Source organism: Prionailurus bengalensis, chromosome B3 (assembly GCF_016509475.1).
Source record: "Prionailurus bengalensis isolate Pbe53 chromosome B3, Fcat_Pben_1.1_paternal_pri, whole genome shotgun sequence".
NCBI lineage: Eukaryota > Metazoa > Chordata > Mammalia > Carnivora > Felidae > Prionailurus > Prionailurus bengalensis.
This window is the reverse complement of record NC_057355.1, coordinates 46,102,833-46,117,673: the sequence shown is the minus strand read 5'-3', so window position 1 is coordinate 46,117,673 and position 14,841 is coordinate 46,102,833. Positions and strand designations below refer to the sequence as shown.

Below are 14,841 nucleotides of genomic sequence, written 5' to 3'. Positions count from 1 at the left end.
TCAGTGGAGTTTTCCAGGCTATATGATATGTGATAATATCATTGCTCTGGGAGTTAATGGAATATGTGCTTATTTATTCTTTTTAAATTTTTTCTCAATTTTCATTTCTAGTATGGTAAGTGTGGGTAGATACAACCTACATAGACCAAAGCTCTTTGGGGTCCTCAATAATTTTTAGGACTGTAATAGTCTAGACACCAGAAGGTTTGAGAAAGGCTGAGGTAGAGAAAAATAGTGAATAGGGTACAAAAAGTAGCTGTCAGATTTCACTGTAAACACAAGTGGTGCTTACACTTTATATTTAGCTAATCATAGGGAACTCGACTGAGAATAATATGATGGAAGTGGTCTTGTTTGTTTGAGATTAGACTAGGGGTAAGATTGTAGTGTAGCAAGAAGTGTAGTGTAACATGAAGAATTGATGAGGATGGCCCTTTTGGATGGGGAATTCTCTGCCCCTTCTCTTTGATGAAGACAATGTTGGAGCCTAAATGATCGCTAACTGGACAAAGGAAATGAAGATGACCCCACCTTTTCTAATCTGGGTAATAGAGATTGCGTCATTCAAAAGATAAAGTGTTTTCAGCTGGGAGATGTCAAAGTTTAGTTGTGTCAGGTTGGAAATGTCTGATAGTGGGACATGAAAATATAAATATTCATCATGCCTCTAGAAGCGTCGAGTGTCAGGGAAGAGGTCAAATTATAGAGAAAAACTGGGGGAGTTATTGCATAGACCTAAGTATGGTAGTTTACTTACCATAAGTATGAGAATAAATGAATACTTCATTGAGAGTGGTGAGCCATAGTTCTCAATTTTTTTTTTTATCATTGAGAATATGTGGGAAACTACAAATTGCCAGCTTAATTCCTCCCTGTAATTCTCCACTCCCTCTTCCATCCCATTCTCCAGTAGACAATAGCGAAAACAGAACAACGATTAAACTTGGTGGGCGAAAGGCAATAAGCATTAAGAGTGAGAGCGTGTAAAAGAAACCAGTATAGGCATAATGTGACATATGACTGAGAACTGGAAATAGGACAGTGTCATGATAGTAGTCTTGGAGAGAAACTGTGATAAAGCGGTCAGTTATCAATTGTCAAGTGCAATAGCATCAAGGAGCTATTGGAGTACAAAAGATTTTACTGAAAAAGGATGGGTGTGAGGACAAAGATGCTGAAAAGTCAGAATAATATGGACTCCTCAGAATAGGTGGTAAAGTTCTCTTCAGAGGAAAGGAGCAACAATCTCATTTTCTGAAGTAATGGAAGGAATGGGACAAGGAGGATACAGAGACAAGGATGTGTTAAGATAGAGAGGCAGATGGCAATTGAGGCCTCATTCTCCCATTTTGGCACAATAACAATTGACCTTATCAGCAATCACTATTGAACCTGTCAGTAATTAGCAAGGAGAGGTTTTAAAGTTTGGAGGGGAGGATTGTATGAGAAAGGCACATTGTATTTTAAAGAAATTCTAATCTCATAGAGATTATGTCTTGGAATTTGAGGCATAAATAGAAAGTAGTAAGTAGCAATGGATAAGTTGGGGTTATGCTTTAAAAACTTGTAGTATATACGTTTTGCTTTGTTTCTGTTTGTTTCCCCAGTAGTTTTCTAATACCTGGAAATAGGAACAGAAAGAATGGCTGGTTAGGGTTATATCAGGGACTGAGCTTTCCAAGGGCTGATTTGTGGAGAGTCAATGGAATTAGAGTTGAAAATGAAACAGGTGATTATGTCTTTGAAGGAAGGTGGAGTAATGAGAAAAATCAATAAACTAAACATGTTGGGAGGATTTGAGTGATTCAAAGAAAGTAAGTGCCATAGTTCTGGATGAGAAATGATAGTTAAAATTATCAAACAGTACTGTGTTGGAAATATTGGAGTTTTAGTTATAGATAGGTTGCCTTAGGACTGATGAAGAGTAGGTGATCGTTCATAATCTCTGAAATAGTTGAGCTGTGATAATCCAACAAATCAAAAAAGGAAACCTATTCATTAAATTTAATTCAGGCTCAAATTTCTATTTCTCTTTAACTGACACCAGGTAAATTTATGCTTTGGAATATGTATTCATTTTGCTTCTTTAGACTAAACTTAGTGGTTTTTTTTTTTTTTTTTACGGTTTTTCTTTAATCTTTCATCTTATCTATCAAAAACAATGCTAGGGGCACCTGGGTGGCTCAGTCAGTTAAGCAGTTAAGCATCTGACTCTTGATCACCTCAGGTCTCTCTGCTCAGGTCATGATCTCATGGTTTGAGCTGACAGCAGGGAGCCTGCTTAGGATTCTCTCTCTCCCCCCTTTTTCTGCTCCTCTCCCATGTGTGTGTGCACATGCACGCGCTCTCTCAAAATAAATAAATAAACATTAAAAAAAAAACAGTGCTATTTATAGGTGTATTTGAAGGCTATGACCCACTTATTTAGATGTGTTTCAGGGTGCCTGGCTAGCTCAGTTGGTAGAGCATGTGACTCTTGATTTCAGAATTGTGAGCTTGAACCCCACTTAGGGTATAGAAATTACTTAAAACTAAAAAAAATGGATGTGTTTGTAAAAATTAACAAGTCAAAGATATAAAATTTAGTTTCTGATGATACTGATAACATGATAGTTATGTTATAAATGTTGAAGCCAAGTGATGGGTACTTGGGAAATTCATTATGCTATTATTTTTCTACTTTGTGTAACTTAAATTTTATACTATGAACATTTTTTAAAGTTTCTCCATTAATATCATCATGTTTATGAAAGTATTACTTTAATAGAGGGAGTCCTTGCTTTGTCATACATTTGTTTTCTTATAGAAAGAATGTTATAGGTTCTGAGAATCAAACACTGAAAAAAACATATAAACTTATTCTGTGCATTATGATAGTTTTGTAATATCTAATGATTATGTAGCATTTTAGTAGAAGAATGAATACACTGTTCTAAATTAAGATGCTGGAAGTACATCTCATTTCCTCCCCAGCCCTTTTAGGTAGGAAATTCTTTTTTCCCCCTCTCTTTGCTTGGTAGGAACTGAGACCATCTCCTACTCCAAGTCAAGAGAGGAATGCCAGGATTCTGAAACAAGATTTTTTTTTTTATATTAAAACTGGTTTCTCCAGACATTACACCTAGAATCTGTAAAATAAGGTTGATACATTTGATTCTATAAAAACTGAAAAAGCTGAAGGTTTAAAAAAAAAAAAGACAGAAAGTCCCTTTCTCACCGCAGCCCCCTTCTTCCCCCCAAAAACGCTACCTGAAACTAAACCAAAACACACACCACAAACTGAGGGAACAGTTTGCCAGATTATGTGTCTAATGGTTAATTTCTTCATTTACAAAGAGCCCTTATAAATTAGAAAGAGATGAGCAACCCAACAGCAAAATGAACAAAAGGCCATTACCGGAAAATTCAAAGATGTTCAAATGGATGTCCACTCTCTTATTACCACTTGCACATGAGGCATCATGAGGGTGAGCCTCTTGTCAGCAATGAGTATGACTCTACCTCTCCCTCCTTGCTTGAAAACTTTTCTTGTACTGTTTTCATACACCTTGCTTCAGACTGGTTTTTACTTTTTTTTTTTTTTTCTTCAAACTTCCTGACTTATAAGAACGTTGCAATCATATAAATTTTCTCACATTTTCCTTTTCCCAAAGTAGGCACAAAGCTCTTTTGAGTCTTTCCAAGTGTATTTATTACTTATAAAAGTGGAAAAAAAGATTCCATTTTAGACTCTGCCCACCCTTTTTTTTTTAAATATAGATCCTGTAAGAAGAGATTGATAACTTCACACGGTGGAGTTTTGTTTACACAGTAGATGCAAGTAACATTTATGAGACTTTCATTTCCAATCTCTTTTAAGAATTAGGATTGGTATTGTATTTCTTCATTTGTGAGATAAAATGGATGAGGACTGATGATAGTATGACTACTCCATTGGCTGGTTGCCCTATTAATGATGGGTTCATTTTCTCCTCTCTCCTTGCTCCCAGTAGTCCTTCAGTGGATAACTTTCCCGTTCCCCATCCACCTTATCTATATTGAGTGCCAGGTGAAGAACATTTGAGCATAGATGGTACCACCAATCATATGGCTTTGAAAAATAGTAGTACTCCATTATTTTTTTTAATGTTTATTTAGAGAGAGAGAGAGTGCACATGCTTTCACTTGTGCATGCATGTGAGAGAGGGGGAGGGGCAGAGAGGAGGGGAGAGAGAAAATCCAAAGGAGGCTCCATGCTGACAGAGCAGAGCCAGACCTGGAGCTCAATCTCACTACTGTGAGATCATGACCTGAGCTGGAATCAAGAGTTGGGTGCTCAACTGGGCCACCCAGGCACCCCAGTACTTGGTTATTTTTATGTCCAGATACACTGCTAAATATTTTACATGAATTATATGCATTTCCTCTTAATTTTTTCAATTATATCATGAAATCCTTAGGTAGACAATGTTCCTATTTTACATATATGCAAAACTGAGGTACATAAATTTTAAATAACTTGCCCAAGCTAAGATTATCACCTACTTCAGAACTTGAGATGTTACTTGGGATATGTGGTTTGGAAGTTAAATAGTGGACAATAAGTCTGGGACAAATCAGTCTGGAAGAACCAGTGATAAAGTCAGAGGAGCAGAAATAGCCTTCATGATTCCTTAGAACAAATCCTGGGGATCTGGTACCAGTTGCTCTTTATACAGACTCCTTCCGTTTTTAGCCCCCTCTGCTTCACCCCCTGTCCTCTGAATTATCTGGCACTTCCAGCGTCAGAGACTTTCTTAGCTTCTGTGGTGAATGAGCTTGTTTTTCCCTTCAAAGTTTATGAAATGCATTCTTTGATATTTTCATTAATTAGTAACTTCTATCTCTACTACAACTACCCTAGTTCAGGCCACCTTCATCTTATCTGGACTACTTCAGTAGCTATTCCCATCTATTTTTCAAGCAACTAATGCAAACTTTCATTGTCGCTTATTCTTTGGGTAGATTTTTCAGCACCTAGGCTTTTTAAAGTCTGTTTATTTTGAGAGAGACAGAGAGAGTGTGCAAGCGTGTGCAGGGGAGGGGCAGAGAGAGAGGGACAGAGAATCCCAGGCAGGCTGTGCACTGTCAGTGCCGAGCCTGATGCAAGGCTCAAACCCACCAACCATGAGATCAGGACCTGAGCCAAAATCAGATGCTTAACCGACTGAACCACCCAGGCGCCCCAGGCTTTGTGAGCTTCTTAAATAGATATCCACTGTACCATTCTTCATTGCTCTGAAACTCTTTGATTGCATATAAAATAGCATATTTTTAAAAATCTAATATGTATGAATGCATCTGCAGTTTCTGATGGTTTTAACTAGTTTTAAATAGGCCTTGGTGTTACTCTGAGGGTGGGGTCTTATTGTGATAGAAATTGATGGCGAACATGTTTCAAATTGTTTTTCTTCTTTTTTTTTTTTTTTTTAATTTACTTATTTTTCAGAGAGAGAGCAAGCAGGGGAAGGGCAGAGAAAGAGGGAGAGAGAAAATCCCAAGCAGGCTCCATGCTGTAAGCACAGAGCTTGATGCAGGGCTTGAACCTAAAAACCATGAGATCATGACCTGAGCCAAAACCAAGAGTTGGACACTTAACTGACTGAGCTACCCCTGAAATTGGCTTTTCTAAGTTGAAGGTTGCCTCATGAATTTTTCCTGAGAGGAAATACTGATGATAAATAGATTTACTATAAAGCCTGAATTTTAGTATTTTTAAGTATAATAATTATTCTTAATTAATAATAAATGAACCATTCTTAATTGATAATAAATGATAAATAATAAATTAATGATACATATAAGAAATTAGAATAGGAAGATGATATATGATATCCTTTTTTTTTTAACGTTCAATTTTTAAACAATCAATTTTTTTTTTTTAATATATTTTTTTTTAACATTTATTTATTTTTGAGACAGAGAGAGACAGAGCATGAATGGGGGAGGGGCAGAGAGAGAGGGAGACACAGAATCGGAAGCAGGCTCCAGGCTCTGAGTCATCAGCCCAGAGCCCGACGCGGGGCTCGAACTCACGGACCACGAGATCGTGACCTGGCTGAAGTCGGACGCTCAGCCGACTGAGCCACCCAGGCGCCCCTCAATTTTTTTTTTAAACGTTTATTTGTTGAGAAACAGAGAGAGACAGAGCATGAGCATGGGAGGGGCAGAGAGAGGGGAAGACACAGAATTCGACACAGGCTCCAGGCTTTGAGCTGTCAGCACAGAGCCCAATGCGGGGCTCAAAATCACAAACCATGAGATCATGACCCGAGCCGAAGTCGGACGCTCAACCGATTGAGCCACCCAGGTGCCCCTCTATAATAGTTTATAATATGTACGTTTATTTGCTGGAGCCAGAATTAAAGGTATATTGAAAGGATTCTTAACTTTTTTAGTCTTTATTTTGAAAGAAGTTACATTTCTTCCTTTTGATTCCCATTAGTATTTCTAATATTTTTAAAAATAATTTATTTACAATTTCATCTAAAAAATCATGAGTGCTGTATGATTTACTGTATATTCAGAATCAGTAGGTGCACCTGGCTGACTCAATTACATAGAGCATGCAACTGTTGATCTTGGGGTTGTGAGTTTGAGCCCCCCATGTTCGGTGTAGAGATTACTTAAAAGTATTTTTTTTTAATAAATGAAATTTGAGGGGCGCCTGGGTGGCGCAGTCGGTTAAGCGTCCGACTTCAGCCAGGTCACGATCTCGCGGTCCGTGAGTTCGAGCCCCGCGTCGGGCTCTGGGCTGACGGCTCAGAGCCTGGAGCCTGTTTCAGATTCTGTGTCTCCCTCTCTCTCTGACCCTCCCCCGTTCATGCTCTGTCTCTCTCTGTCCCAAAAATAAATAAACGTTGAAAAAAAATTTAAAAAAAAAAAAAATAAATAAATGAAATTTGAACTAAGAAGGAATTGTATTGTTTAGTTGGTCCGTTTTACCATATGTAATGCAAAAATGGACTGCAGCACAAAAATCAAATTAATTCATGTACAAATTAAAAATGGTTGTTTCCTGAGTTCCAACTCAACTTTCTATTTGAATGTTAAACTAAACCTCACAATTCTGAAGCAGATATCATTTCCTTCTATAAACTTATCTACCCGTACCAAATTTCTTATTTTTACTGATTATAGGGATCTTAATTTTTCCAGTCCCCTGAGTCTTAGAGTCAACCTCAGTTATTGTTTCCCCTTTGTCCACTTTTCATTGTACACCAAGTTCTGTCAATTTTTCATTTAAGATATATTTTGGATGATGTTTTACTTAAGATTTTGCTTAAACAAAATGTTTTGCTATTAAGTCTGTAAATGTTGGTATAATGGAAAGGGTAATTGTTTTTGGAGTCAGATCTCAATTCACATCACAGCTTTGCTGCTTTGGACAAATTAACTTTTCAGCCCATTAGTTTATTCTTAGAATGAAGGTAATGAAATCTGCTTCATAGGATTGTTGTGGATTAAGGGTAACATGCATATTATATGACAATTAGTAGAAGTTGAATATCTTAAATTTTTTTCTGACTTTCCTAAAGAGCAGAAATTGGCAAATACTCAACTTTTTATCTTCTCAAGTAACTCCTCAATTTGTGAAGGTGTTATAAATCAAACTGTGTATTTGCTATTTATTGGTATTCTAATTAAATATTTAAAAATTTATATTATTTGGTCATTTTTTTTTTTTTTAATTTTTTTTTTTCAACGTTTATTTATTTTTGGGACAGAGAGAGACAGAGCATGAACGGGCGAGGGGCAGAGAGAGAGGGAGACACAGAATCGGAAACAGGCTCCAGGCTCCGAGCCATCAGCCCAGAGCCCGACGCGGGGCTCGAACTCAGACTGCGAGATCGTGACCTGGCTGAAGTCGGACGCCCAACCGACTGCGCCACCCAGGCGCCCCTATTTGGTCATTTTTGTACTTACCATCCACCTGTATAAACTGCTTATTTCTTAGTTATTATTGGGTCTCCTGCATTTCTCTACCCCCCACAGAATACCAAAGTCATAGGTGTCAAAATCTCGGCATATCACTTTTGGGATGTTTTACATTCTTTTTAAGATTTTATTAACACTTCACATGGAAGATTTGTTTTTATTTTTTTAATTTTAGTTAAAAATTTTTTTAAGTTTTTTGATCTTACTTGAGTCTGTTCTCAAATGTACTTCACTCTTTTTTTTATTTTATTTTTTATTTTTTAAAATTTACACCCAAATTAATTAGCATATAGTGAAACAATGATTTCAGGAGTGGATTCCTTAATGCCCCTTACCCATTTAGCCCATCCCCCCTCCCACAACTCCTCCAGCAACCCTCAGTTTGTTCTCTATATTTGAGTCTCTTCTGTTTTGTCCCCCTCCCTGTTTTTATATTATTTTTGTTTCCCTTCCCTTATGTTCATCTCTTTTGTCTCTTAAAGTCCTCATATGAGTGAAGTCATATGATTTTTGTCTTTCTCTGACTAATTTCACTTAGCATAATACCCTCCAGTTCTATCCATGTAGTTGCAAATGGCAAGATTTCATTCTTTTTGATTGCCGAGTAATACTCCATTGTGTATGTATGTATATGTGTGTGTGTATATATATATATATATATATATATATATACACACACACACCACATTTTCTTTATCCATTCGTCCATTGATGGACATTTGGGGTCTTTCCATACTTTGGCTGTTTTCGATAGGGCTGCTGTAAACATGGGGGTGCATGTGTCCCTTTGTAACAGCACACCTGTTTCCTGTGGGTAAATACCTAGTAGTGCAATTGCTGGGTCGTAGGGTAGTTATATTTTTAGTTTTTTGAGGAACCTCCATACTGTTTTCCAGAGTGGCTGCACCAGCTTGCATTGCCACCAACAATGAGAAAGAGATCCTCTTTCTCCGCATCCTCACCAACATCTGTTGTTGCCTGAGTTGTTAATGTTAGCCATTCTGACAGGTGTGAGGTGGTATCTTTTGTGGTTTTGATTTGTATTTTCCTGATGATGAGTGATGTTGAACATTTTTTCATGTGTCAGTTGGCCATCTGGTGTCTTCCTTGGAGAAGTGTCTATTCATGTCTTTTGCCCATTTCTTCACTGGTTTATTTGTATTTTGGGTGTTGAGTTTGATAAGTTCTTTATAGATTTTGGACACTAACCCTTTATCTGATAATATCATTTGCAGATATCTTCTCCCATTCCATAAGTTGCCTTTTAGTTTTGCTGATTGTTTCCTTTGCTGTGCAGAAGCTTTTTATTTTGATGAGGTCCCAGTAGTTCATTTTTCCTTTTGTTTCCCTTGCCTTTGGAGACGTGTTAAGTAAGAAGCTGCTGTGGGTAAGATCAAAGAGGTTTTTGCCTGCTTTCTCCTCGAGGATTTTGGTGGCTTCCTGTCTTACATTGAGGTCTTTCATCCATTTTGAGTTTATTTTTGTGTATGGTGTAAGAAAATGGTCCAGGTTTATTCTTCTGCATGTCGCTGTCCAGTTTTCCCAGCATCACTTGCTGAAAAGACTGTCTTTATTCCATTGGATATTCTTTCCTGCTTTGTCAAAGATTAGTTGGTCAAATATACTTCACTCTTTAAATGACTAAGAATTACAGAATAATTGGGCTGAATTAAATTTTTAATGCTTATTTAAAAAAAATTTTAATGTTGTGGCGCTTGGGTGGCTCAGTTGGTTGAGTGTCTGACTTCGGTTCAGGTCATGATCTCATGGTTCGTGGTTTTGAGCCCCACGTTGGGCTCTGTGCTGACAGCCCAGAGCCTGGAACCTGCTTCAGATTCTGTGTCTCCCTGTCTCTCTGCCCCTTCCCCTGATCACACTCTGTCTGTCTGTCTGTCTGTCTGTCTCTGTCTCCAAAAATAAACATTTAAAAAATTAAAATTTTTTTAATGTTTATATACTTTTGAGAGACAGACAGAGCACAAGAAGGAGAGGGGCAGAGGGGAGACACAGAATCTGAAGCAGGCTCCAAGTTCTGAGCTGTTAACATAGACCCCAAAGTGGAGCTCGAACTCACGAACCTCAAGATCATGACCTGAGCCAAAGTTGGACACGTAACCGACTAAGCCACTCAGGCAATAATTGGGCTGAATTAATGAGGTTTTACTGTATAGTTGAATAATTGGAGTTGGAGTAGCTATTTCCTTTTGTTCAGTATTCTTTCTCTGCTTATGTTATTAATTTGCTCAGGAAATCCATTTAATCCAATAAAATCTTACTTATAGGGTAGGACATCATTTATTTTCCTAGACTCTGTTTGAACTCTTAATTTGGAGCTATATGTTACTATATGCTGAGAAGCTTTGCTCATATTTTAGGAAGAATAAACTATTTGAGAGTACCTTCCAACTACCCTTATATACATGAAAGTATTCATTTACTTAAAAACAATATGTTATGGGGTGCCTGGCTGGCTCAGTCAGTAGAGCGTGTGACTGACCCTTGATCTCAGGGTTATGAGTTTGAGCCCCATGTTGGGCGTAGAGATTACTTCAAAATAAAATCTTTAAAAAAATATGTTATAGATTATTACTAAAAGACCACCTGAGAATCTAGGTCTTACTTCGTTTGAATTCGTTTTTTCATTGTAAAATTTAAAATTTAGAGATTTGGACAAAACACCACAGTTATTATATTCTGTATTCTTAGCTAGCTGTTCCCCAACCTGTTTCTTCTTCAGTAAAATCTAAAGAGACAAAGGAGTGAAAGTCTTAGGATCATTAACAAAACCTTTAGCATTTTTTAAAGTATTTTTTTCTTTTTCTTTTTAAATTTTTTTATGTTTAGTTTTGAGTGAGAGAAAGAGACAGACAGAGAGAGAGACAGAGCGTGAAGGAGGAGGAGCAGAGAGATAGGGAGACACAGAATCCTAAGAAGGTACCAGGCTCCATGCTGTCCACGCAGAGCCCAATCCGGGGCTCTAACACATGAACTGTGAGATCATGACCTGAGCCGAAGTCAGACGCTTAACTGACTGAGCCACCCAGGCACCCCTTAAGTATTTTTTTATTTTCAGAGAGCGAATCTCAAACAGGCTCTGTCCATCAGCACAGACCCTGAAACTGGGCCTGATCCCACAAACTGTGAGATCATGACCTGATCTGAAATCAAGAATCGGATGCTTAACCAACTGAACCACCAATGTGCTGCCCCTGTCTCTTGTTTTTGAGGTGATGGTGGTGGAGGAAAGCAAAAAGAGAAGCAAGCTTTCAGGAAGATCATTTTGCGGTTTAAAGAAAAAAAATCTGTTGATGGCTCAACAGTGTTATTGAGAGGCAGGCGTTCCTTCACAATTATGTTTATTTGTCCTTAGTTTTAATGAATATCACAAATATTTTGTTGGCTAAGATTCAGGAAATGAATATTTCACTGAGTATGCTTGTGAATAAGTCAGTTAAAATATTTGCATGTTTGTTGTCCCACTTCTAAAATCAGTATAGAGGTTGTCATTTTCTTGTTTGCGGCAAACACATGGTAGGCAGTTGTTATGGTAGGCAGTTGTTATTATTTGGAAATTTCAAGGCTAAACCCTGAAATCATATTTGTAGAAATCTAGGATTATAGTATGTATTTCCCAAATAAATACACTTGTTAGTGCCTTGGTTTCATATTTTGACAGAAATGCCACAATTAAGACTTCTGTTAATTCTTATTTTGACAATTTTATAGTAGGATTACTACATCAACCAAAGCAGAGAATAAGCTCTGTCTGTGGAATTTTCTGGTGAATATATTCTGACTGAACCTGTCTGGAGTAAAAGAATGTATAGGTCTTATTTTATGTAAGAAACATTGTTAGGTGTAAATGAGACTTTCAAGTTCTGACAGTTGTCAGAATGTAAGCATTCACAGTGAATGTAAACTACTGGTTTAAATATCAGACCTTCAATAGTGGTACCAAAATAGCCTGATAAAATATTCTAGTAACAGTTAAAATCATCTAAAGCAGAGATCAGCAAACTTTTCCTATAAAGGACTAGATAGTACGTAAATATTTGAGGCTTTGTGGGCTCTATAATCCCTCTTGTAAAGTTTCAACTCTGTTATTGTTGTGCAGAAACAGCCAAAGACTATCCATAAACAATGAGAGTGACTGTTCCAATAAAACTTTATTTAGACAAACAGGCAGGGGACCATAATTTGTCAATGAATTTCAGTTTAAAAATATACCATATTTGGGAACTCTGCACTTTCTGGTCAATATCCTGTAAGACTAAAACTGCTTAAAAAAAAAAGTCATTATAGTTTTTTGAAAAACATGTCATAGAAAATAAAAATGATTTAGAATCAAGTAATGATTAAAACCTGCATGGCATCTCTTGGTTTTCAATCACTGATAAATCCCCTGGATGAAAAAAATCATAAGCGTCAATTGTCATGTATGCTCTCATAAGGTATCAAACTGTTCTATTTTACAGGGATTTGTTTTAAAACTTACTCATTGATTAAAACAAACAAAAAATTGTGACATGCTATTACCACATTTGCTAACATAAATACCAAGAGCACCTTCTTTAATACTTGGGGGAATTGTTAAAGAAATTGATGATTTAAATGATTTCCTTGGTTGAACAGAAAATAATTCCCAAAAAATAATCCCTGAAGAATGTTTAATTACATTACCGTTCTCCTGTCATTGATACTTGCTTTGAGTTTCCATCCTACTGTATTTATTTTTCTCCTATTCCATGAATGTACCACAAGAGTATGCTTTTGAATAAGTCCGTTAAAATATTTACGGTTGTAAATCCATTGGTTGTAATATCTCTGTAACCCATCTGACAATTCTGTTAAAACCTTGACACAAATGTGTTGCAGCTGAATTTAGAAACGTAAATATAATTGTAATGTATATATCTACTTTTAACCTTTTTGTTGTGAACTATAACTCATGTAGAATACATAAAACAGAGATGTACAGTTTAACAAGTTATTATAAAGCAAATGTCACTGGAACTACCATGCAAGTCAAGAAATACAGCATTGCCAGCATCCCAGAAGGCTCTTATATGTCATCTCCAACTATAACTCCTTCCCTTACCTTAGGGCTAACCATAATTCTGATTTTTATAGTATCCATTTCCTTACTTTTCTTTATAATTTTATCACCAAGTATGCAGTTGTAAACAATATAGTTTAATTTTGCCTGCTTTTAAACTTTGTAAGTGGAATCGTACAGTACAAATTATTCAGTATGTGACTAATATCTTAATACTGTATTTATTATAGTTATTCAGCAATAAAAATGGCCAAGGTAAACTGAAGTAATGGCATATTGAGCTGTGTTCAAGCCTGTCTTCAGTAAAACTGCTCCATGGGTGACCTGTCACATGTTTGGTGCCTCTTCCTGCCCTTTAACTGCGTTTTGTAGGAACCTAGTGACAATCATAGTGGGTGGTGAAAGGCATAGCACTTGGCTTTGAAAACAGATTTCTCAATGGCTCTATGAGATCTTATATCACCCTGGAAATTTTATGGTGATAGGATTGACTGCGTTATATTTTATAAAGATTAGTTATAAAGATTTTGGTAACATGAGTTATTAATGTATACATATAGTAGAAACATATGTACACATACATGCATATGTTTCCTACTGAAGAAACACTTTAATCACCTAAAACACTTGATTTTATAGAAAAAAATACTTTGTTTTTCAGGTGAAACTTCCACCGATGATGGAAATCATAACTGCTGAACAGCTGATGGAATATTTAGGTTAGTGTTGAAAAGTGGATGATTTTATATCTCTTTCAAAATAAACGTTTCTAAAACTAATATATTACCAAATTGCATCTTTCTGAAGTGCTGTTATATAATCTACTTTAAAATTATAATTTTGAAGCTCTTAATTAAAAATTTCTACCCGTATGTTATTGTTTTTGGATGTTAAACCTTTCTGAAGGCTTTTCTAACCAGCATTAAAATTCTGTAATATAAATGAGACTGAGTAACTTCCAGAAAAGAACAAGATACATAATAATTCCTAATAAATTTTAGAATGGGAAATGGTACAGAAATTCTGACATTGCATGTAGAAAGTGTTAAAAAATATATTGAGTAGACTTAAAGATCCAGGAGATAATTTAGAGCAGTGCTATCCAAAGTGTGATTCATGGACCTTTGCCAGTCTATGAAATATTAGTTACCAAGCCACAGTGAGATAGGGGCTTGTGCCAAAATGTAAAACATGTACATAAATACACTGTTTAGTTGATCTGAAATGTTTCAGAGCGAATTTTCTTGATGAAGGAAGCAGTGTATTAAGTTGCATACTTAGGCAAGTTTCTTATTTCAAAACAGACTGGTGATACACAGTTTGCAGACCAGCTGCTTTCAGTAGAACTTGTTTACAGAGCGGGTAGCTGTATATCACACTGAAGCCTTTTACAATTTAATGAATAAGAATTTATATGTTTATACTGTTAAATATGAAATCTTAATCCATATTTTTAGTTCTTTTAGTAATTAAATGTGTAAGGAAAATTTTGTAAAAAAATTTGTCAGCTGATTATTTTGACAACTAGCTAACTGGTTTTTTGTGAAATACAGGCTTAGTGAAGTAATGGAGATTGCAGCTTTTGGAAGACCCTTTTCTTTATGTAATTAATATAATTTAATCCTACTCACTGGTTAGGGAAACCTTATAGTTAAGGTTAGATTACTTTTGAATACCCAGATATCTGGAAATAGATTTTCTATTTATACCTCTTTTAGTGTAGCTTAGTGATTCTTAAACTTTGTGATTTCTTTTAAGTTTTTATTTTATTTATTTTGAGAGAGAGAGTGAGAGAGAATCCCAAGCAGGTTCTGCACTGTCTGTGCAGA

At 36.2% G+C, this 14,841-nt stretch overlaps 1 protein-coding gene across 2 annotated transcripts in view; it reads left to right on the top strand.

Annotated features, from left to right (window-relative positions):
- MINDY2 (MINDY lysine 48 deubiquitinase 2) overlaps positions 1 to 14,841 on the top strand; it is a 77,674-nt gene that overhangs the window by 3,525 nt on the left and 59,308 nt on the right. For both annotated transcript variants that reach the window (XM_043555319.1, XM_043555320.1), the window contains exon 2: positions 13,674 to 13,731. In XM_043555319.1, coding sequence (XP_043411254.1) covers positions 13,674 to 13,731 — 58 coding nt within the window. The remainder of the gene's footprint in view (positions 1 to 13,673; positions 13,732 to 14,841) is intronic.